Here is a 24,425-nt window from a genome sequence, read left to right as displayed (position 1 = left end):
TTTACTTTCATTTATTTTAATTTCTCTTATTCTAAATTGACCCAGCGACCCAAGTAAAACTTGAAATTGGGGGAAGAAAATGAGCGCCGATAGCGAGAAGCTGAGCCGTGCGAACTACCCGGCTGCTGTGGCCGCATCCCTGCTGCTCTGAGCCCGGCCGCCCGCCTTCCGCGGGCTGCCTCTGAGCCTTTCTGCCCGCTGTCCGCGCTGCCGGCAACCTGGAATCTTCTCCGGAGTACAGAGAAAGAGAAAAAAGAAAAACATTTGTGTGGGGGGGAGGTTATTTCCTTTCCTGCATTTGGGCGCTGGTAGCTCAATTCAAAATTCGGGCATATTTCAGGGGACCTGGGAAACCTGGGGTGAATCTGGGTTGTTGTTTGTCTCCAAAACACCCCCTTGATTGAGGGATAAATACCCAGAGGACGGTGCCTACGTAGCTAGACCTGCGGAGTTGATTTTTAGTATCTATTCGATTATAAACCCTGAATTATTAAAATTTAAAGATCGGGCATCGGAACAGAGAAGGGGAAGAGGGTTGGAAGGAAGCGTGTTTTAGGAAAATCTGTTTAATCTGAATTTGTAAGTAAAAGGCTCCTAAACCTTCAGTTCCCTCATTAATGACCGCAGACCCCCCCGCCCCCCGCAGAGCACAGGGAGTTGTCCCTGGGAACCTGGGCGTGTGGGCATTTGGGTGGGAGAGTCAAGGGTCCGGCTTTACCCTCCTCCAATTTCTGGGGTGCAGAGGCAAGCATCCAGTGGCTAGAGTGTCTGCCTTGGCCCCCATTAGCCTCTTTGGGGCAAAAAGTAGGCCCTAGGAGATCTAGGGCCCCACACCGGCAGTGCTACAAGCTTCACAGGTGGGGTTCCCGCCATCTATAGTGCTGGGAGTGAGGGGGGCATTCAGAGGTGGGAAAGGGGGCACTGAAGCTTTCATTTTGCCCTGATGCAAGTGGCAACTCTGGACACTAGCTGCTGCTCCTAACTCACCCCCAGATTGCCTTAGAATGGTCCCTGTGTGGAGGTTTTGGGGTGAATTTTTACTAGAAGAGGGGACAGAACTCCTGTGAGAATAGGGAGTTTCCAAAAAGAACCCCCCTTCCAGCTGGATGCTTGTGCCTCCTCCGCCTGATTCCCCACACCCCAAATCGCACCCTTTCTCAGATTGGGGTTTCCCCAAAAATCGAGAAGGAGAAGAAAAGAAGATGGCGACTGAGAAAAGCGTTGCTGGTGGAGCAGCCATGAAGAAATGCAATAAATTCCTTGTTGTTTTATGAAAATTTACAACTTTGTGATAGAAGTTTATGAGTGGTTGAATCCAGCGATTGGCCAGCGCCGGTCATGTGGCCGGGCAATCGTGAACATGAACTTTTTATCATTTCCCTGGTGGTTATAATGCAGCATTCTTTTGGACACCACACCTAGGTCGGAGCACTGTCGTCCTTCAGGGCTTCAGCCTCTTGATATTTTTATACTTCAGTATCAGCTCGATAAAGCAAAAGAGAGAGAGGAAAAGCGAGGGGGAGAGGAAAGAAGAGAGAGAGAGAGAGAGAGAGAGAGAGAGGGTGGGGGGAAGGAGGGGTGGGAATTACACAAAAGAGAAAACCAAAAATAATTTTAATTTCTAAGTTAATTTGCTTGCTGATCTGGGATTTTAGTCATCATGGAGGGTAAATGGACAATCTGCCCAGGACTGCAGCCTGATACCATTTTTCAAAGCCAGAACTTACTCCATTTTCTATGCAAATATCAGAAAAGCGAACACCCTCTCTTCCCAAGTCAGAGAAGGGGAAGCAACGGCTCTCAGGTTGGGACAATATTATCTGGAAGATGAAGAAGAAACCGAACGCTCTCTCTCCCTCTCTCTTTTTTTTTTTCTTTCCTTTCTCTCCACCCCCTTCAATCGGAGGAAAGAAATCCCAAGGTCTGCAAAGGTAAGAGAAATTCTACAATTTCTTCTTATTCTTTTGCATCGATTTTTACAGGAGGTGGGGGCTTGGGTTTGTCTCTCTCTTCCCCCCGGCCAAGACGGGGTTGAACCCCACCTCTGGGCGCTGCAGGGAGAAGCTTCTCAGGACATTCGGTGGCCGAGAGAGGGGTGGATGCTCCCTGGAGGGGGAGCAGGGCAGGGAGACGGGAGGAGGAACAGAAAGGGGCCATGGAGGCGAGCTCTAAGTCGCCTTTTTAAGCTGGGAGGAGAGGTTTAAGCGAGGGGGCTGCAAAAGAGAGGATGGAGATGTCTGGGCTTCGGGACGCCGGCAGAAGCCGGTTGCGACGGCCTCCGTGGGTTTGCGCCCCCTCCCCCTCCACCATCCTTCCCTTGTTCCGGCCTCCCCCAATTGCCCCCGCGCAGTTCTCTTGCCCGGTGCGGGTATCGGGTATCGGTGGTTTCCCGGCAGCACTGGCACAAGGGGCGGTGGCGCTGAGGGACGTCCTGGTCTCTGGAGGGCCTGGAATCTCCGCAGAGGCCAGCAAGGGCGAGGAGGCGTCTAGAGAGACACAGAGAGAACAATTCACAGAGAAATACTCATGATCTCCCTTCGGAGATATTTCTGAAATTCAAGGGCTGTGGGTGGAGGTACCCAAATCGAGGGAGACCTCCCAGGAAGCATGCCTGAAAATGCCCAGGTCGTTCGCCACTCCCGCAGGAGGGAGCCTCGCTCTGCAGGGAGACAATTTTGTGGTTTTTAACGCGGTAGGTTACAGCGTGTTGATTTCTGTGCAATATCGGTTCTATTACTTGTGTTTTATTGGTATGGATTTCGGTGGAGGAGGAAATTGCCGTGTGTGTCTTGATATGGAAACATTTCAAACTTTCCTAGATCCAAATGTGGTGATTGTGAAGAAGCTGTTTAACACGTTGTTTTAGGCATGTAAACAAAAGAGAAAAACAAAAACAAAAAAAGAGAAGAATAAAATTAAAAGAAAATCCCATTAGGGGACCTGATGGTGTCCGGACCAGAAAGCTGCCTGGCACTGAGCTCAGACAGCTAATCCTGTCCCTCCGGCGCCTGATTTCATTCCCCAGCCAGACCTCCGGGGGCGGGGGTAGGGGGGAGAAGAACCGTAGGGCGGGAGGCCGAGATTCCTAAAGTAGCTGGTGGGGTTGAAAAAGGCACAAGTCGCTAGGTGAGGACTTAAAAATAGAGAGGGCTTCTGGGGAAGCTGCCAGACGACAGATAAGGGACTTAGGGCGCGGAGGGCAGGAGAGACTGTGATTTAGTTTGCTTTGCAGGAATAGGTGATTGCTTTCCTCTTTTTAAAGAGCAGATGCAGAGCATTCAGCCTCAGGCCTCTGGTTGCCCAGGGATTTGGGGGTCTGGGTGTGTGTAGGGGGATATTGACCCTCTCAATCCCGAGCTGAGAAGAGAGAAGCAGCCACTTGTGGCGCTGGAGGGGGGCCCCTGGAGGCACAGGTAGATGCCCTCGAAGCAGGCCCGGCATGGGTGCCTGAAGGGACTCCTCGGCTGCGTAGCGAGAGGAGTTCTCGGCCAGCACCCACGGCACTAAGAGCCTATTCTCAAAGGAAAAATTCCCCAAACCCACCCAGACTAAAGGTCTTTTTCTCCTGTAGTCTTGGCGGGGTATAAATCATCCCTCAGACAGTTTACTCTGACCCAAATTATGCGGTTTGCTGCCATCTACCGTCCGTTTGGAGACATGCGGCTTCGGCGCCGAATGCCCCGCGACACTGCCTGAACCGTGCCCGACGATTGGAGCCCCCGCCGCTCTGGTTCGGCGGGCTTCTGGGGACGTCGGCCCAGATTGACGCTTTCCGCTGGATCTCGGTTCCCGCCTGCCCGCGTGTGAATTGGAGAACAAGCGTCCCCTCCCCCTTGTCAGCCTCATCCCAGCTCCAAACCTCGCGGCTGGCTGAGGGAAGCGGCTTTTTCTAGGGCATATTTAAAAAGGACTAATACTTCATCCCGCCCGCGGGCAGGGGCCCTGAATCAAAGGACTGGGGGATCAGAGTCGAGAGCCCTCTCCCCGCTATCCCCCTCCAAGCTCAAGAGGGGATCACCAGGGCCGCTAGGGAGATCCGAGGCCAAGGCTGTTCAAGGTTTATTTGGTTTTCTTTTCGGCTAAGGGAGGGGTCCCGCAGGGGAGGCGCTGGCCCGGGCAGTTCCACTCGGTTGTCAAAAGACAAACCGAATCTGTTTTCTCCGGGTTGGGTGGTGGGTCTTGCCAGTTTCTTGGCCATTTGAGTCTGTGGTGAAGGAATTGAGCCGAGTTTTCTGGAAACTGTTGTCTTGCAAGTGAGTGTGCGTCCCCTTCCCTATTCCCGATCATTTCAAGCGAAATCGACACAAATATGCTTTGGGAAAAAAAACGGGGAGTGGGAGTGGGGATCAATCAGTAAGGAACCCTAACCCTTGTAATTTCCGTTCCTGCCGGACCCCTCATACCCACTTAAGCCGACTGCTTTCCCAGAAGCGGGTGGCGAGGGCGGGGGTACGCGCCGCTGCCTCCGAGTTTGAATATTGGCCCCTGTTTCACGGGTTACTGATTAGCTCGGGCTTTCAAGCCGCAGGAGGAAGCTCTGGCCGCTCCTTTCAAGGTGCTGTGGCCCCAGTTCCTGGGCGGGGGCTCCAGGAAATTGCTTGCGGTGCCAGGCAGGCCGAGGTGTTACTAGGTTCTGGCCCGGAGCTGCCGAGGTCGAGGGGCCCAGCGGTACTGGGGGCAAACGCGGGGGCTGCGGCCCGGAGTCTTTGGCGCCTCTCGAGTCTGGGCCGCAGGAGCAGCCCTTTCAGCTCTTCAGCAGAGAGTGACTTTCTGGCGGCTAGAAGGCCCGGCCCAGTGCTGGAGGCCCCGAGGGAGCGCTCTCCGAAGGTCTTGGGCCCCTCGGAGGATTTTTTCTTGTGGACAATCCGAAGGACAGATGGGGAGGGTAAGGCGGCTGGTATAGAGGATTGAAACCCTGAAGGGCTCTTAGGGTGCCCAAGGACCTGGGGAGAGGGAGCTGAGCTGCCACTGCTCCCCCCTCCATCAGAGAAGATGCCGTTCATTTGCATAATGGAAATGTCTTTGTACTGTGCTTTGGACTGGCCAATTTAAGGCAATGTTCTCTCTGAACAACTCTCGAAGAGTGGGAGAGGCCACACTGCTCCCTCTGGGAACATTTGTGTTCCCCCAAACCAGAGAATCACAGAGTCTAGGGGAAGAACTGGGTTGAGATGTTTGAATTCACCCCACCCCAATCACAGTTGGGAGTGGGGTGGGGGAAGGTGCCCACAGTCCTAAGAGCTGGGGGTGGGGGGAGCTTTGCAGCTGAGAGGAAGTGGGAAGCCTGGACAATGTCTCAATCCCCTCCCCTCCACACACCTACTGGCAAATATCCTCCCTGAGATTACCGGTGCAGGAGAATCTTACTCCAGAGCTGAACACAACTTAGACTTTTCCCTGGGAGCTGGAATGTGTGTACGTCCACAGGACCACAGGGTCATAGCTCAGAAAATTACAATTATACATCCTGCCTGTGGGATTTCTATGCAATCCTTCTGCTGTGTACTCAAGACTTAGTACACGTTTATATCCGCCTCTCCATACACACACTTTCTCGTTGAGCAGGGGGAGACACCCCAGACCTGCCGATGGCTGTGCCCACTGTGTATTTACATATTCCCCCTTGGAGACAGACAGACGGCAGTGGACGGAACCACAGACAGATTCATAGAGATCTGGCTCCAGAAGCCAGGCGGCCTCTGGCCCAGCCCTGCCTGCCTGCTCTTTCTCCCAAACAAACGGATCAGACGAATAAACGCTCATAAATACCTCTGGGCTTAGATAAGAGCGATGAGGCGCTATTTCCTTTCATGCCGGACTCCAGGCGCCCAGGCTCTGCCTTTGCGGCTCCATCTCACGACAGGCAACCTGCAGAGGTGAGGTTAATTTGGGGCTATGACTCTAAGGATAAGGCGATTATTCTTGTGTTTCTATCACAGGGGAAGACTTCCTCCCTCACCAAATCTTATGTTATCCAGGCTTCATGGAAAAGCCCACACCATCCAGTCCTAGTATGAGGACATTGTGGCCAGAGAGGAGGCACAGAGGGCTGAGGCGAAGGCCCCGCCTCAGTAGCAAGGAGGAGGGAGGTACACCAGGCACTCCCCCCACCTTGCTCCTCCAGCCCAAATGTTCCCCATTCCTCTCCAGGAGTGGGCCTGACCACAGCTGGATTAGAGCACTTATGACTCTCCATCATTAGGAGGCTTGAGTTTATTTTCTTAAATCTTGACAAAACCCCCCAAAGAGTTGGGCTAGGAAGTGGTGGATGGGACAACTGGGAATAGCCACTTAGCCATGAAGTTGCAGCCCAGAAGTTGTCCTGAGTTCAGGGAGCCTTGGAGGCCACTTTGCAAGCAACCAAGTTCCCACCCTTGGTCACCAACTTCAGCCCTCTACCTCTTTTCCTAATGCCTTGTGCCATCTTCAGTGGGCAGAATTGTCCCATAAAAAGGAGCCCAAAGAACAAGTCAGAGAAGGGTCAGCCCGGCCCCTTCATCATCAGGTTTTGTCTCCCACCCTGGCCCATTCCTGGCCCCAGGTCCAAAGGTTGTCACCCTTTATGCCTAGCCTCCACGTGCACATTAGAATGTTGAAAATACACCATGGCTGAGTCTTCCAGCCTGCCTCCAATGCTCATTTTCCTTAGATGAGAGAGAGAGAGTCAGAGATGTACACACTCTCTCACACCAAAGCCTGTAGGTAGCAAGCGGGTGATACAGACATGAGACGTGGTAGGGATTGTAGAGATGCTGAGAGACAAACAGAAGGGTAGTGAGCATCTGGAGAGGGGATACGGAATGATAGTTGTAAGCTGCCTGCTGCAACCCCAGGAGGACCCAATCCCCCTCTCTCCTTATAAAACTAAACAAAAACCAAGTCTTGAGAAAGAATTAATTTTAAAGAGAACCGCCAGCTTCTGGAGAGACCTGGAAAAGGAGCAAGGGCTCCTCTCTTCCCAGTGGTCTCTGATTGTCTCCAATATCAGGAGGGTTTGAGGACCCAGACCTGGAGGAGGGAACAATTTCTTCCCTGAACCCAGACTTACTGAAACACCTTTGATTCCTAAGAATCTATAGCCCAGTATATTCTAATGTCTTTTGGGGTAGGAGGTGGGGTGGAGGGAGGGTTGCAGGCAGGATAGGGATCAGACAACCTAGGTTGGAGGATGCCTTTCACCCCTCCTCTCCCTATCCCCCTCTTCCCCGTGCCCCTTCCTGTGCCAAGAGCAAGCAGTACATACTAGAACCAGGCAAGATGTCTTGGGCAGCGGCAGCGGTAGCCTTCCCAGAAGCTCCTAGCCTAGCTGCACAACCAGAGGGAGAAGCTTAGCCTCAGACCCTGCTCCCATTTCCCAGCCTTCTGGGTCCTCTGGGCAGCAGGCTCTGGCCTGTCTCTCAGACCATAAGAGTTGCAGAGAAGCAGGAATAACAAACCCAGGCTTGGAGGAGATGGAGTAGATCTGAGAAACAGGAAAAACGTTTTTCAAAACCTGGGAAGAGAGGGTTTCTTCTTTGCTTCTCGCTTTCTGAAAACAATGCTGATCAGTGGAGAACTCTTCTCCCCTTCTACCAGTACAAACCCCGAGAAAACAGCCTCCTCCTTTAGCTCTCTTCTAAGGAGATTGAGATTCAAGATTCAGAGACATTTACCCACCTTCCCTGGAGGGAATAAACCCTGCCTTGCCTAACCCCAAGCAAAGCAGGGGTTAACTTCTCTGAAAACACAATTAACTTTTTCCTCTTCTGCGTGGGGAGGGGAGGGATATATTTATTTGATCACTGGGGGATGGGGTGGTATCAATCCAAGTGCTCCCTCCTCCCTCAAAGGCACAGACGCCTCTTTCGCAGACCCTACGTAGGTGGAACAGGACGGGTTGTGCTGTTGGGGAGAGAGAGAGAGAAAGCAGAAGGAGAAGAAGGAGGGGGAAAAAAAAAGGTTGATAGGTTTGTGCGCGGGTCCCTAGCGCGGGCTGCGCTCCTCCTGGGTGCTATTTGACAATTCCTGCCTCTGCCATTGGTCAGTGTTGGATCAGATGGTTGTATTTCCTTCTGGCCCTCACTGGCACCTCGCCATCCCCCCTCAGCTAAAACCCAATCTCAGATATACTACTAATAGGCGCGGCGCTCGGACTATAAAACACAACAAATCATAAACCCGGCGGAGCAGCAGCGGCCGCGCGCGCCTCCCCTCCCAATGAGTTCCTATTTCGTGAACTCCACCTTCCCCGTCACTCTGGCCAGCGGGCAGGAGTCCTTCCTGGGCCAGCTCCCGCTCTACTCGTCGGGCTATGCGGACCCGCTGAGGCACTACCCCACGCCCTACGGGCCCGGGCCCGGCCAGGACAAGGGCTTTGCAGCTTCCTCCTATTACCCGCCGGCCGGTAGCGGCTACGGTCGGGCGGCGCCCTGCGACTACGGGCCGGCGCCGGCCTTCTTCCGCGAGAAGGAGTCGGCCTGCGCGCTTTCGGGTGCCGACGAGCCGCCCCCGTTCCACCCGGAGCCGCGGAAGTCCGACTGCGCGCAGGACAAGAGCGTGTTCGGCGAGGCGGAGGAGCAGAAGTGCTCCACCCCAGTCTACCCCTGGATGCAGCGGATGAATTCATGCAACAGTGAGTGAGACTTGCTGCGGCCGCCGCGACCCCCACGGGCCCCCCTCCCCGAGCCAGAGCTAGAGAGCACCCCCTTCTCCTCCAGAGAGAGCGTCTCGGGTCGGAGCTTAGGGAAGATTGGGCGCCTGCACCGGTCTCCCGCGCTGCCCTCCCGCCCTCAGGAGTTGCAAAGTTTGCAAAGTCCCAGATGCACTCCGTGTCAGGGGGAATGAGTGTGTTCTGCCGGAGCGCCAGGCCGCCGCCGGGATTCTGGGTCAGGGAGGCGGGCAGGGGCCGCAGTCACTGGCTGGGCTCTCCCTGTCGCCCCCAGCTCTGGTCCGATCCCCCCACCCCAAGACTGTTCATTAAAAACGGAGTGCGTCATGGGAAGAGGGGCGGCGTGACGCTGGCGAGGGAGGGTTGAGTCTGTCCCGGACTGGTTTTCCCTGGGGGTCGGGGGCTGGGGAAAGATGAGGCACCAGGAAAGGGGTGGTAGTCAGAGGAGGGAGAGAGAATAAGGAGAAGAAAGAGAGGGAGCAGGCGGAGGGGAACAGAAGGAGAAGCAGGCGCTGGGATATCAGGTTGGATTATTTGTCGGCCTTAAGTCCCAAATTGATGTCCATTAAAGGGACACGAAAGTGAGGAGCCCTTAATGCCAACTACGGATCGATCTACGTCATTACGGATTAAGGGCCGGAATCTATCACAGGATGGTGGGGGAGCCAGATGGATGGAAAGAAAAGATGCGGCTAGGAAGAGACATACCTGGCCAGTGCTTTCCCAGCCCCTCCCCCTAGGCTCAGGTGGGATTTAAAACTGCTCCTCCCATCCCCCCACCAAGAATCTAGACAGAAGGCATAAGCCTAGGAGACCTGGAGGGAATCTGGAGGGGGCGCTGGAGGAGTGAGGAAGGAAGGGGGGCAGGGAAACAGGGAGAGTGGAGGGCATCCCGGGACAGGCTAGAGTCCCCGTTCGAGGGTCGAGTGGGGGAGGGGGGCTCTGGCCCTGGTGACCCCAGGCCTCAGCATCTCCTCTCTGCGTAACAGGTTCCTCCTTTGGGCCCAGTGGCCGGCGAGGCCGCCAGACCTACACGCGCTACCAGACGCTGGAGCTGGAGAAGGAGTTTCACTACAATCGCTACCTGACGCGGCGGCGGCGCATCGAGATAGCGCACGCCCTGTGCCTGACGGAAAGGCAGATCAAGATCTGGTTCCAGAACCGGCGCATGAAGTGGAAAAAGGAGAGCAAACTGCTCAGCGCGTCTCAGCTCAGTGCCGAGGAGGAAGAAGAAAAACCAGCCGAATGAAGGCGCTGGAAGGGGGCGGGGGGACGCGAAGGGAGAGGCCTTCGGGGAGCCGAGGGCATCGGAGAGCCCCGAGAAGGCTCTGCGGGCGGGGGAGCCTGGGGACCTGCTCTCCAGCGCGCGACAGGCGGGGCCACTGCTCTCCTGGATACCCCCGCCCGCAAAGCTCTCGCTGGGCGCTGGGAGGCCGCGCTGCCTGAGCCCAGCCAGCACCCCAGCGCCCCCTCCATCCCCGTGGAACCTCCTCAGCCCAAAGAGGCTCCCCCGTGAGAACTGAGGACCGGACTCACTTGATGTTTCCTGGAAGCAGAGCAAAACGCTCTTGTCCGTGTCGCGTCTCATTTCGTCCATGTCCCCCGTGCACGGTTCAATGGTAGATTCGCAGTCCCCTCAGCGGGGGCCTCGAAGACTCCCTGACCCCAGACCTCTCTCCCAGCCCCTCCCCAAAGCCACTGGAAGGAGCACATACTACCTAGAAGTAAGAAGAGGAGCCTCAGAAGAAAACAAAGTTCTATTTTATTAATTTTCTATGTGTTGTGTTTGTAGTCTTGTTTTAGCTCTGGACGTGAAATACTTCGGTAATAATATTAATATTATTAATAATGATAATAATAATAATAAAGACGTAAAACCTCGCTGCTGGGTCACCTCTGCTCCTCCCCTGCCACTCCCCTACCCCCACCGCCACCCCTGCGTCCCCGTGCCGGAAACTCCGCAGCAAAGGCAGGAGCCCTGGTCGGCCCCAGAGGGCTCGGAAGTTACAGTTGCGATAAAGGCTGCAGCGGTTCGGCCCAAGCTCCAGCGCCTCACCTCGCCGGTGCTGAGGCTCACAACGGCCTCTCCTGGTGCGGAATTGGGGGACGGAGAAGGGCCGTTTCCCTCTTAGTCTCTAGCATTTCCTCGTTTGTCCGTGGCACGAGGGACGCCACCAAGGCCCTCCAGCCGGGAGCTCTTGCAGAGACTGAGCCAGGCGGGTCTCAGTGCCTCAGCAGCGCTGTTCTGTCCACAGGATCGCCAAGGCCCGTGGTCTTTGGCCTGCCCACATGGCCTGGTCTCCGCCGGCCTTGGCCCTCGGCTCCTGGCCTAAATTGGGGCCACCGGATATCTATCTCTTTGCCCTCAGCTGAAGACTCCCGGCACCCCTTCCTGCCTCAAGTAGTAGCTCAGCGACAAGTAGGGGAATGTGAAGCCGCCGGCAGGCGCCGGGCGAAGGGCAAGACTTTCCCCCTGCTCTTTGGAGACCTGAGGGCAGGAGGCCAGGTGATGGGGCAGTTCGGTCTCATCCCATCAACAAAAACCGACCCATTCTCTCCCCACCCCCACCCTCACCCTCACCCTCACCCTCACCTTTACCCAGGCGGCAAGCTGCGGAGACTGTTTTCCTTTCTTCCTCCTCCCTCTCTCTCCCTTTTTTATTTTTAAAGAAAATAGCCGCCTGGCAGAAGGGGCCCAGCTGTGGCGGTCTTTGGCCGCCCAGCGCGCTCAGCAAGGGGCCGCGGGTCCTCGGAACCCTTTTCCGGGGAAGGAGTGGGCCGCTGGGCAAATTCTGAAACTACCCAGACGCCAGCAAGGGGTCTCAAGTGGGGCATCCCAAGGCAATAGCGGGCATCTGGTGAGAAGGCGAAAGGATTCTGCCTTGGTCCCAAACTCTCAGGACGATGTTTACACCCAAACCCCAGCCCCGACGCGGTCGTCTCCACCGTTTTTCTCGCAACTAGGCCACTTAGCCCCAGCCGGCCTCTTCCTTTGGGGTCTCTGTCTTGCTCTGCCCTTCTTCTGTCCTGGGCTAAGGATGAGGAAGAGGTCAGAAAGAGGATTTCAAACTTCTAAGGGAACAAGGAGAAGCGAAGGCTTCTCCTTCGAACCCTCAGCTTAGCCTCACCGGCTCGGCTTGGATGCTGTGGACGGGCCACTGCATCCCGGTCAGGAAGCAGGCCAGGCTGAGCTCACAGGGGAAACCCTTTGCAATCATTGTTTTTCACACACATCTTCCAACCTCTCCCCCATTTCCGTCCCCAACTCGGAGACTTGCAAAGCCCGAGTAAGGGAAGAGCAACTCAATCTTGGGTCATCTTATCCAGAGTTGTTATAATAATAATAATAATAATAATAACGACAAGGAGAAGGACCGATGGACAGACGAACTCCACTCCCGAGAAAGTGGGCAAAGGCTCGACCGGGTTTCTCCTCTAAAAGATTCAACCCTGTGGGTGAGCCTGGGCCGGGTTTCTTTCGAGCCCCGCGGTTGCACGGAGCCGGCAGGGAGGCAGCTGTCGCCGCCATGGCTGTCTGCGGCCCGCGCTCCCGCCGTTCGCCGGGAGGTGGCGCGCTCTGCTCAGAGGCCGCCGCCAACCTTCTCCCTGTTTCTCCCCCTTCTCCTTTTTCCCCCTCTCTCGGAGGCTCGCATTGAATCGGCCCTAACGATTCTCGGATCGTCATTATTTGTAACCATAGAGCATGAATTACCTCTTGAGGTCATCAGCGAGAATTTACGACTGGTCAACAAAAGCACGTGATTCCCTAACGCCCCCCCATCCCCCTTCCACCCCCCCCATATTTGGCCGCATACATAGCAAAACGAAGTACAGTGCATCGCTATAATTCATTAATACATCATAAATCGTGAAGCACAGGGTTATAACGACCACGATCCACAAATCAAGCCCTCCAAAATCACCCAAATGAGCTCGTACTTTGTAAACTCCTTCTCGGGGCGTTATCCAAATGGCCCGGACTATCAGTTGCTAAATTATGGCAGTGGCAGCTCTCTGAGCGGCTCTTACAGGGATCCCGCTGCCATGCACACCGGCTCTTACGGCTACAATTACAATGGGATGGACCTCAGCGTCAACCGCTCCTCGGCCTCCTCCAGCCACTTTGGGGCGGTGGGCGAGAGCTCGCGCGCCTTCCCTGCGCCCTCCCAGGAGCCCCGCTTCAGGCAAGCGGCGTCGAGCTGCTCCCTGTCCTCGCCCGAGTCCCTGCCCTGCACCAACGGCGACAGCCACGGCGCCAAGCCCTCTGCTTCGTCCCCCTCCGACCAGGCGACCCCGGCCAGCTCCAGCGCCAATTTCACCGAAATAGACGAGGCCAGCGTGTCCTCGGAGCCCGAGGAAGCGGCGAGCCAGCTAAGCAGCCCAAGCCTAGCTCGGGCGCAGCCAGAGCCCATGGCCACCTCCACAGCCGCGCCCGAGGGGCAGACTCCGCAGATATTCCCCTGGATGAGGAAGCTTCACATCAGCCATGGTAATTCTCGCTCTCGCTCCCCTTTTTGTCTTCTCGGCTTTCCTTCTCTGCGTTTGAGGGGGGGGGGCGGCGGCGAGGAGAACTTGGCTTTTCCTCAAATATAGATTTCTTTCCTCCAGAGGGGAAGAAGTCTCTAAGAGGGTCCTCACAGCTCAGCTCGGGGGGACAGAGCCAAAGAAGGTCTTTAGCTGGGGGTTTGGGGAGGAGTATTTTTAATAATTTGTTCCCAGATTCGCCTTAGGTTTTATTTGCCCAGCTTGAACTAGCTTTAGGATGAAGGATGAGGTTTATGTAACGTGGGGAAGGGTCCTGCTTTGTCCCCGAAATTTTGAGACTGTTTCTAGCAGAGGAGGGGCGAGCAGTAAAACGAGGCTTCCAGGGCAAAAGTGCAACCGTTCTCCTCCCTCCCGGGGTGAGCGACCGCCTGAGCCCAGCGAAGGGTGAGGCACAGGGAGGGAGCAAGAGACAAAGCCGGGCGCACTCGCTGCCAGCAGAAGTGGGGGCTGCAGGAGAAAGGGGTGCAGAAAGCGAGCTCGGATGCGGGCATCTGGAGTGGGGAGAATTGGAGCTGCGGTGAGCTGGGTGCCAGGGACGCCTGGGTCCTGCTCCACGCCCCCCTCCCACCCAGGGCCCCCTCCCTTAACCGGAATAACGTTGCTTCGCTGCTCTGTCTGCTCCAGATATGACCGGGCCGGACGGGAAAAGGGCCCGGACCGCTTATACCCGCTACCAGACCCTAGAGCTGGAGAAGGAGTTCCACTTCAACCGCTACCTGACGCGGCGACGGCGCATCGAGATCGCCCACGCGCTCTGCCTGTCCGAGCGCCAGATCAAGATCTGGTTCCAGAACCGGCGCATGAAGTGGAAGAAAGACAACAAACTGAAAAGTATGAGCCTGGCTACAGCCGGCAGCGCCTTCCAGCCCTGAGCCCGCCGGGAGGAGCCCCGGGCGGCCCAAGAGCCCGTGCTGCTCCCAGCCCTGGCCCCTCCAAGCCTCCCCGCACTGCCGCTGCCCGCTGGGGACCGGTTCCCACGAGCCTGCCTCGCCCGGGCCTTGTGCTACGATTTTTCATTTGGTCTTAAGTCTTCCTGTGGCTCCCTGTCTCTTGGACTGGTTAATCTTGTTATTATTGTAATAATAATGATAATTATTATTTTCCCACCATGCTCCCCACTCCCCTCTGCTCACCCCAAATCCGCCAGTGTTTCTGAACGTTCGTGTCTGTGGTTGCACTCCTTCCCCCAGGACAAAAAGAAACTCGCATGTTTAATGTGAACTTTCCCCTCCCCATCTGTGTTCTTCTAACTTATTTATAAAAGGATGATCGCTGTATTTTGAGTTTCAGCTAGAAACTTCTCTAAAAGGGGCAGCAGTTGAGGTCGGATAGTGCCGCAGCGCCGGGCCCAGCTGAGCTGGCCTCGGAGACCGGAGTCCATGACTGTGTCTCATTCCACCTTCCTCTTCCTCCTCCCTCCCCACTCCCAGGCCCAAGTCTCCCAAGACTTGGTCCTGGGGTGGGAGGGGGCCGGGGAGGACCAAAGGGGTGATGTTGAGAAGAGGGCCGGTAAATACTGAGATTTAAGTTCCTGCCGCCTGGGTAGGCCCCACAAGGCCTGGTCCTGGAGTATCCGGAAACAAAAATAACCCTCAGTGTAAAATGTCGTGTGTATTTCTCTGTGCATTCATGGGTCTGGCATAGAGGGCCCAGAGCTTGTAAATATGGGGATAGTCTGGGTCAGACCTATCCTCTCCTCCCTACCCATTTCACTTCCAAGACCATTTGTAGTGAGCGAGTGGATGCTGTGCTACATGTGAAATCTGTCTTTGCCGGGCGGGCCTGTCTCAGTGATTCGCTTTTGGTATTTGTTTGTAGCTTTCCTTGAAGTCAAATAAATGTTTCCCCTCCTCCACTGCCCTTCCACTTGTCTTTTCTCTGGGGCCTGCCTCTCCCATCACCGGGCACACCCTAGACCATTCTTGATAGATCTGGGGTGTAGGGAAGGGAAAGCAGGACGCTCACCAGCAGCCCCTCTCAACCACCTATGTCTCTGCTTGGTCAGTGGTACTTGGGCCAGGGGACAGGCTTTCATGCCTGGGGGACTGAGAGACCCAGGAACCCCACATGAGCCTGGGGCAAGGGGCAAGGGGCAAGGCTGGGGCGAAAAGCAAGCCTTTGCTGAGCTGGACTCCACCCTGGCCTTCCACCAGCTGGCCAAAAAGTCTCTGGAAACCTCTTAGCGGAAAGTAATCTGGGCCTAAGTCCTGAGCAGGAGGCTCCTGGCCTTTTGGCGGTGAAACAGGCCTGCCCAGCGCCACTGTCCCCTGGTCCAAATCCCAATTCAGCTCTGCCACCCACTAAGGCCAAAAAAAACAAAAAAAAATCAGCTCAATTTCAAAGGTTTCCTCTCACCCTCAGTCTTCTCTACACTTATCAAGGGCTTCCTCTCTCCAGGGGCCCAACTGACCTGCCCTCTTGATTAGGAGCTGGGGTCCCTCCTGGAAGACCCTTGGTTCCCCCATCAACTGGACTGGCTCAGGGCCAGGGGCCAGTCCTCCTCCATCCAAGTCAGCCTCCACCCTGAGCACAAGTCAAGTCTGGACACTTACCCGGTCAATCCCTTCCAGCTTGGCCCAACTTCTTACAGGACTTGTGGGGGGAGGGGAGCTGGTGAGGAGGCAGCTGAGGGTCTTGGTGGCTCTACTGGGCCTTCCTTCCCCCTTCCCCCTTGACTTTGTCCCCCTTTGCCCATAGCAAACTATCCCAAAAGTCGCTATGACATTTAGATGTCAAATGGATAGGGGTTTTATCTTGAAGTTAGATCGTAAAAATCGCGGAGAAGTCAGACAGATACCCCTCACTGGCTCGAGAAAGTCACGTGAGGTCCATAAAGTTAGTTTTATGGTTTTGGGGAGTTGACACCGCGCGGTATATTTCACATTCTCCAGAATGTTAAGTGACACTTTAACTGCTCGCAGTGGTGGGGAAGGGGGCAGAGGTAGGTGAGCGCTCTCCCAGCCCAGAAGGCGGTGGTGTGGCAGCAGCCCAGGCCCAGCTCTCCCACAGTAAGTCGCTTCCAGTTTTTGCTTTTCCCCTCGCAATTGTGGGGCTTGGAACTGGGGGAAGGAAACCTTGCCTCCGGCAGGACTGTGCGATGATAAGTAGGGGAAATTTAGCCTGATTTTGCACCAAGTTCTGACCAGCTGGGTGTCTGAAGAGGGGCACTCAGTTCCGTTCAATAAGGCCTTTGCAGTCCGGGGTGCCTGGTTTTATTTGCCGGAGTGTCTGAGTCTTTGTGGGGAAAAAGCTTGCGTGGGTTCCTTCCGTGCCCTTGGAAATTTAGGGGGCAAGAAGGAGGGGTGTTTACTGCTGAAGGGAGGGCCCCGTATGTGTGTGGGGGGGGCCACTTCACTACTGGGTATCTTCAGACAGACATCTCCCCACCCCCAGGAAAGGAACTTTATGACATTCATTTGTCAGGGGTGTGTGGGAGCGAGCCGCCGGGCACTTTTATCTGCATACATCTGAGCTGAGAAAAAGTCCGGGGAAGGCTAACGCAGCTGCTGTGGGCTGCCTTGCACTGGGACACACTCTGGCTTTTAGATCTTTGAACCCCGTGAAAGGGGGTACCCCTGGTTCTCTATGGTCTCATTGGGGCTATCAGGGATGGGGAGCATGGCACCTTTGCACCCAACTTCAGCCTTTTGGTCCCAGGCCAACCTTCTGGCTTGGCTCTATGTAGGGTCCTGAGGTCCAAGCAGGGAGCAGACAGAGGGTGAATTTCCCTCAAATTCCTGGCCAGGAGTGGGGGGGAGGGGAGAGCTTCTTTTTTTATCTGGAGGATGTAGGTGTTTAAGTAGATCCCTGGAAATCCCTCCAAAAATAAAACTTGCTGAAGAACACACAGCCCCAGCTGTCAGGAGAATAAAAAGGGACTTAGGAGCTGGGAGAGAAAATTGGAGAGGTGCTCTTTTCCTCTCCTCTCCTCTCCTTCCTCCTTCTTCTCTCCCTACCAGAGCCTAGAGGCCCCTTTGTTTTGTGGCACCACAAACCAGAAGGATTTTATTATTTGACTCCCTGGGGCCCGTTATTTTCTAAGGATAAGTCACCCTCCTTCTAAAAACTGGAGGTCTCTTCCTCACCAAACTGACCTCCCAATTTTAAGACCCATGGGGGGTCAACCACCCTGTCACTCCTGCTTTTGGCAGCCCACCCTCTCTGGATTTAGCTCATCAGTTCCCATTGTCCCTGGAATTGGTCCTGTGGCATCTTAAGGGGTTTCTGATCTTTGGGACAAGGAGAGGGTGACAAGATTCTCCCCATTTCACATTAAAGAACATCTGCACTCTCTCCTAATTTCCTCTCTCTCCTGCAGCTGCTCTCTATTCCCTGAGCTCTGCATTCCCTGCCCAGGCCTGATTTACGGGAGACCTTTCACAGGCTTTGAGTGCAAAGAGGACAGAGGGCTTGGGGTCCTCACCTTACTGTGAAGACACATCTCCCCCGAAACGATGGGGCATTTGTATCCCATGGAAAGGAGACTCTGGTCAGTTCCCAAAGGATGTCGAGCACCATTTAAAATACCAATAAATTTTGGAGGCATAACTTCCACAGGCTTCCACTCTGGACAAGGCAAATGAGTTGAATGAGATGCAAAGGAAGAGTGCAGTGGGCACAGAATCTGACCTGGGGTCTCCTGGGAAACCCCACTCCTATTGTGCCCCTGGTCTCACTCTGATGCCGCCAGCCACCCTCTCTCAGAAACCCCAGACCACCGGGACTGCCACTAAAGATTTTCTGGCCCCCTCCCGCATCAGTCCTGCAAACTCTGATATAGAATATCGGGCCAGCGGCCCAGGGACATCTGCTGAGCATATCTAGAGAGATTTTCCGGAGTGGTGAAGAGCAGCTCTGGCGGGGGTGCCCACTTCTGCTGCAACAGCCAGAACGCTTGAAGGGTCTCCTCCGGCTCTGAGCAGATCCTACCTGGAGAAGACCCCACCCTAGCTGGGCTTTCCTCTTCCCCACTTCAGGTTTTCTGGGCAACTGTCTCCCCTGAACCCCAGCAAGGACGTGTTGGGGGAGAGGATGAGAGTTTTCCAATGGTTTCTGGTGCAAAGGAACTCTCTCTGCCCCAGACCTGTGTCCTCCTCTCCAGTCTTCCTCAAGACGTTCTCAGGGAAAGCTGTTTCTCTCTCTCCTCTCCCATCTGGTTCCCCTCCCCAGCTGGGTCCAGGCCCCAACTCTCTGAGCTGCAGGCCAGAACCCACTAGTCAAATCCTCATGCTATCCATCGGCACCCTCCACCTGGGCAGGGCAGAGGAGGTCAGCAGCGGGAGGGTAAGGCTACATTTCCCTTTTCCCTCTGAGGCCAGCTTGACCACTACTCAATGGACAATTTAATTTTGTTTTGTTTTATTTGGTTATTTTTTGGGTTTGGTTTTTTGTTTTGTTTCTCCGAGGCTTCGGGGTAGGAGGAAGTATAAAGAAATGTAAACAGGAAAGCCAGCCGGGCCTGGAGTTCCAAGCGCCCATATTTCATCGGCTTCCTCTCGGTAACTGCAACAGGGACACTTAACTCTTCCCTGGCTGTGAGAAGTATTCTCTGGGGTTTGGGGGGGCAGGGTATGGGGGCAGGATCCACGTGGAAGCTCCTCTCTTGGGCTGGTTCCTTTATCCTTGGGGTTTGGATGCTGAGGTGGAAGCCAAGGATTCAGAGCAAGGGAGAAGTGAACCGTTCAGCACAGTCCCCCAGACTCAGTCCCTTTCGGGACAGAGCAGAGAAGGCGCTTGCCTGCATGGGTTTCCCAGCTTGGGGACCAACCCGGCCAACCAAGGAGAATGGAGCTTAGCAAGAACCTTTCCCCTCTTTTAGCGGAGAGCCCACTGGTCACTGTTTCCATTTTTTGGAGTTTCTCAGAGTAATCGGATTTCGAGGCTGGGATCTGCCCACAGCGGGATTTATCGATTGCTGCAGCGCTGTTACACATCCATATTAATTAACCCAGACACCGCCTGGAAACCGAGCTGCTTGGGGTGGGGGAGGGGAGAAATGGGGGCCCTAAAGAGAACGGACGTTTCTCGGTAAGCCGCGCCCCGGGTTTCAGATTGGAGAATCGCTCCCCTCAAGAAACACGTGTCTTCCCCAAGCTCCATGTCCCTCGACTTCTCAGCAAGAAGGGTAAGCCTGACTTACTCTCCACAGTCGGACTCCACACACAAGTCTCCTCCGGGGTGGAATTAGACACCTCCCAGGCCCAACACTTCCTTGTCAGAGTTAGTTTGCCCCAGCACTCGGATGGATGTATCCTCTGGTGGTTGTTCCCAGCACGACCTTTCTAGAGGGGCTAACACCCCCTCCCCACCTTCCTTTCAACTTCCCCAAGGTAGAAGCTTTTTATGGTTTTCTGGCTTGTTTTTAGTGTTTGTTGGTGATAGTAGTGATGTCTTTCCCCTTCCTCCTACCCCTCCCTCCAAAAAGTGATTAAAATCTGTTAAAGGATTTAATTAAGAGAGTTAAATGAAAAGGAAGGAGGCGCAAATGAGTTTGGGGAAAAAACCCACACCAAAAGCTATTCTCAACGATTAAATCGCCATTTTAACAATATAATGGAGTTTGCATCCTGAAAGGGGAAATCAACGCTCATATCTCATCAATAATTCATAGAGTCCGGGATCACGCAGAGGTCAGCAGACAGGGCCGGAGCGCCGGCCTACTTGGGGCTCCGAGCCGCTGCCGCATACATTACGTGCCGCTGGCCGCACCGCCGCCACCTCCATCGCTCCCAGCCGGGCTGGGGGCAGGCCCACAGGTTTAGACCGATTTCCCCTCCTTTTGGCGAATTGATTGAGACCCAGATTTCGGGCTCCAAGAGGAAGTGGGGTATTTAGGAGACTGGAGAGGATTGGACTTCGGGCAGTTCTGGACCTGTCGGACCCCGAATATCAGCACCTTTATAACTTTTAATCCCCTTTTCTCCCCCTTCTTTCTCCTTTCTCTATGATTTAGGCGTCCTCTGTCCTGTCTTTTCTCTCCCTAAATCTCGTCTTCGCATCTTCTAGCTTTTCCTCCCTAGCTGCACAGCCACGCTCTGGTCTTTCTCTCCGAGTGGATTCGGGCTGAGCCCCCAGAGCTGCGGCCTCGGTGCAGCCTCTGAGCGCGGCGGCTGACTTTGGCTGCGGCGATCCGTGACCTCGGAGCCCAGTGGGGTAGGGACGAATGTGTCTAGAGAGGAAAGGTACTTCGCAGGCCCGAACACCGCTTGCCTAGCCAAGACATGACCCAGGAGGGCCAGGTGGAGAGGAGGGGATTCAGCCTGAAAAGAAGCGTTTAGGGGAGCGGAAGGGGGAAAGTCCCTGCATGTGGGAACATCTCCTCTTTGGGGCTTGGAGACACGATGGAGCATAATCCCTGTATATCGGAGCTTCTGCTTGTTCCAGTCTCTTTTTCTCTCTGTGTGTCTCTCTCTCTCTTTTCTGTTTTCCGACCCCCAAGGGCCCCAAGGAAAGGAGGAACAAAATCCTTCTCTATGAGAAGTGGGGGCTTGGGAAGCGATATTTGGGAGCAAAGGAAACCGAAACAGCGCAGGTCGCCGCGCGGCCGCTGCGTTGGCCGAGAGGCAGAGGCAGAGGCTGAGGCTGTAACGTCCCCGAGCTGCCAGTAGAGTCCGCCTTAGACCAAGTTCACAGCCAGGCTGGAGCCTCCAAGGCGCCAGCGAGCGGCCGCGCAAGGTGGCCCCGGGCCCGCTGGGCCTCGCAAAGCCTGGACGCTGAGCTCTCTCTCCAGCCTTTTGGGGGCCTATGGCCCCCTCCTCTCCCAAGGAACACTTGCTCCAAGCTCTCTCCACTTTTCACCCCAGAAACACCCTTCTCCAGTTCAGCCCATTCTATGGCTTCCCATATGTCCCCACTCCTGTCAACGGCAACTGCGGCCCCATTCTGGGGGACAAGAATCGAGAGGGGTGGGTCGTCAAAAGCTCTTCCAGGCATCTAAACATGAGAGAACGGTGAAAATACGGGAAGTGGTGCAAACAGCCGGAAGTGGAGTCAGCATCTTTTCCCGAGGAGGAGTTATTGAACAATCGAAAGACTGACTCCTCTTCTCCAGGCCTAAGGCCCTTAGTGGGGGCGGGGGAGGAAGGGCAGGGAAGACGTTTTGCGTTTGGGTTTCTGCAGCCGGCGCAGCAGAATGAGACCCTGGGCCGTGAGGCCAGTGTTATTGCCCGAGGGGTCGCGAAGTTGGAGGGTCAAAAGTTTACAGCGTGCGTGAGCCGGCCGCAGCGGCGTCTAGCGGCTGGGGAGGGGTGGAAGAGGGGAGGAGGCAGTGTGTGTGTGTGAAGAGAGAAGAAAGCGAGCAAGGGATGCTCGAGGTAAGGAAGACTTGTGGGCTCGGGGAGTGCGGGAGCGGAACTGGAGAGGGGAGAGGCAGATCTGGGGAAGGAGAAACTGAGGGAGGAAGAAACCCTTCTCCCCAGACTGGCTCTGGTGGGGTGGGGAGCTGCACAAAAGAAAGCGCTCTGGGCATGGCCAATCCTCTGCGCAATTTTCTCTCCCAAAGACAACCTTTGAGTCACCATATAAAATTTAATTAAAACCTACCCAGCCGCACACATTTTAAAAATCCAATTACCCACACGTCCTTGCAGGACGTTTGGTGGGGCCAAAGAAGTCTTCCAAGGTGAAGACCTGACTCCAACCCACATCAGCCCCACTAGGCTTCCCCTAAAGGGGCCAAACAGCTGGATCCCCCAGCTCCTCCTCCCTCCAGGCAGGCCTGTTTTTTTCAGGGATTACCCCCAGACGGGGTCCAGGCAGTTGGAGTCCAGTAACCATGGGCCAGGACTGGACGGAGTTTAAAAACTCCCATCCTCTTTCCCAATTGCTTGGGTTTAAGCACTTGGATATTGAAAGAAGGTTAGCTTGTTAATTCTCTCACTCTCTCCCAAACCTACACTTGTATGTTCTTCCAGAATCCCTCTCTTCCTATTTCAAGGAGGGAGGGGAAATGAGAAGGAAAAATACTGGATGGACTCACAGAGATCTTTTTAACTGGCAACCTTAAATGAACCTTGAATCCGTGCATTAAGCTTAGCTCATAAGTAAAATGCTTAGAGAGACTAATTATAACACCAGGGCATATGCTTATTTGGGGTCTTTACGTGACGGTTTGTTGCCTTATGAGATGTCATCATATTCTCTTCTAAGCATTTAATATAGGAGGTACTCTCTGGGTGTTTGTCCGCCAGAAAAAAAGAGGACCTGGGAGTTTTTATAAAGATGCATTTTGAAATATGGCCAGAAGAGACCACAGTTTAATGTCAAATTTCAAATCAATTTGACCCCAATATTTTAAAAAAATTAAACCAATTGGGTGTGGGTCCTCATTTCTGCTTGGCCTTCAGGCAAGTTTTTCTGGGGAGTCAGGCCATAGGGAATTCCTAGGGTCTGGAGGAGGTAGAGGTCAAAACCTGAACTGGAGAATCTATCTCTTTCTGTTCCTCCTCAGTCTCTTTTCCCTCCATTCCAGGACAGTATGTTAGCAAGTTGATAGTTTTGTGGAATAGACTGGAGCAGCCCAAGGTCCTGGGCTGGAGGGGCCTCAGAATGAGAAAGAGGAGTCCTCTGCCATCCCAGGCCAAGCTGGGTACCTTGGGATGCTCTCTTCCGGCCTCCCCGCACTAGGGAGATACCCCCTTGCAGACACTCCCCCTAGACTTGAACTGGGTGGAGGGGAGTCACCTGATCTACTTCTGCTGGTTCCTTGGAGGCTGGAGAAAGGGGGAAATGTGTTGCTGGCCCATCACCTATTTCTGATCCTGGAGGGACAAACCAAAGAAAATCTCTTGAGTATTTTTAACACCTCTCTGATTTCCTCCTCAACCTACTTGTGGTGGTGCTGGGGGCAGGCAAAGGAGTTACTGTACAGATGAAAAGTAGTTTTAAATAAAAATGCAGATGGGGAGGATACTGTTTGATTTTTAAAGGACAACTAAAGCCTCTGAAAGCCAGTGCCCCAGCTTTGACCAGTGCAGTCCAGCCCTTCTCTCAGAATTCTATCTTCCCCAAACATGCTGGCCTGTGAACCAAATCTCAGCACCAGGAGGTAGAGGGGTCATTCCTGGGGCCCTGGAGCCTCTAAAGTTTTGGCAGAAATGGGGGTCTCTCTGGCATTGAGGGGTAGAACAAAGCAGATGCAGTGTGCAGTTGGGTGGGAATACAGGCGTTGTCAGTACAGCCATTTATAGGGGAGGAAGGAGGGAAGGGGGCTTTGGCTGAGGCCTGCTCTCTGGGACCCAGATCCCCACATTTCCACTTCTCCAGGTGCCAGCCTCCATCACAGGCCGCAAAGGGAACCCCCGCGGAGTTCTACCCTTTCCCTCTTGGCCCCCGAACGAGAGCTGACAAAAAATATAGGAATGATGGAATATCAAAGAAGAGGCGGGGCCGGGCTGAGTTCTATCCGAATGGGACTTTTTGGGGGTGGGGGTGGGGGGAAGGGGAGAGAAGTTTCTGGCAAAAAGAGCTGGAGGGGATGAGCTGAATCAAATTCCTTGCTCTGTCATTTTTCTCCCAAGTAATGACCTGCGCAAAATTCAATATGACCGAGCGAACTGCGCGAGCGTATTATAGTAACTGCCTGCTCGTGGGGGAGGCCCGAGAGGGGTGAACCGCAGGTCACGGCGTCTAAAAATTATTAAAATGTTCGAGAGCCTGGTGACGCGCCTAGCTGTTTAACAAAGACTGCCAAAGTATGAGATTAATACGAAAACTTGCGCTTCAAAAACAAAAACACACCAAAAAAAAAAAAAAAGTCTTGTTCCGGCCGCCAAGGGGGCCCGGAGCTCCTCTGCCCGCCGCCGCGGTTCGGTTTTCCGAACACACAATAGTGGACGAGAGCGAGCTCGTCGGGGGCCGCGCGGGCCCGCGGGCGGGTTGGCGGCCTGGAGGGCGCGGGGAGCGGCCCGGTGAGTACTCCCGCCCGCGCCCCTCCGGGCCTGGCGCTCCTCCGCGCCTCTGGCGGTGCGGGCCTCCTGGCCTCAGGGTCTCTCTCCCTCGCTCAGTCCCTCCCTCCCCGCCGACAAAAAGTAGCCGATGCGGCGCGGGCTGGGCACGCCCGGGACCGCGGAGGGGCTGAGCAGCGAGAGGTCACTCCAGCAACCTGTAGCTGCAGGGAAAAGGCGGCCGGCGGGCCAGCGAGCCACCGGGAGCGCCGGAGAGGTGGCTCTGAACGCGGGTGGAGCCTTGGTTCTTATTATTATGCGTATCAATGTTAGTGCTCTTCGGGGGTGGA

The 24,425-nt window shown here is 54.8% G+C and overlaps 2 protein-coding genes across 2 annotated transcripts; both read left to right on the top strand.

Annotated features, from left to right (window-relative positions):
* The first annotated feature begins 633 nt into the window (after positions 1–633).
* HOXB6 (homeobox B6) lies at positions 634–10,416 on the top strand. The gene is made up of 2 exons (XM_004282666.4): positions 634–8,611; positions 9,637–10,416. Exons 1-2 carry the CDS (start codon positions 8,197–8,199, stop codon positions 9,894–9,896), a joined length of 675 nt encoding a protein of 224 aa, XP_004282714.1. The 5' UTR covers positions 634–8,196; the 3' UTR covers positions 9,897–10,416.
* A 246-nt stretch (positions 10,417–10,662) lies between these two features.
* Positions 10,663–15,045, top strand: HOXB5 (homeobox B5). The gene is made up of 2 exons (XM_004282669.4): positions 10,663–13,136; positions 13,817–15,045. The coding sequence occupies exons 1-2, from the start codon at positions 12,575–12,577 to the stop codon at positions 14,062–14,064; spliced, it is 810 nt and encodes a 269-aa protein (XP_004282717.1). The 5' UTR covers positions 10,663–12,574; the 3' UTR covers positions 14,065–15,045.
* The last annotated feature ends 9,380 nt before the right edge of the window (positions 15,046–24,425 follow it).

The sequence above is a fragment of the Orcinus orca genome, chromosome 19 (assembly GCF_937001465.1).
Source record: "Orcinus orca chromosome 19, mOrcOrc1.1, whole genome shotgun sequence".
Taxonomy (NCBI): domain Eukaryota; kingdom Metazoa; phylum Chordata; class Mammalia; order Artiodactyla; family Delphinidae; genus Orcinus; species Orcinus orca.
This window is presented reverse-complemented; position numbering and strand designations above follow the sequence as displayed.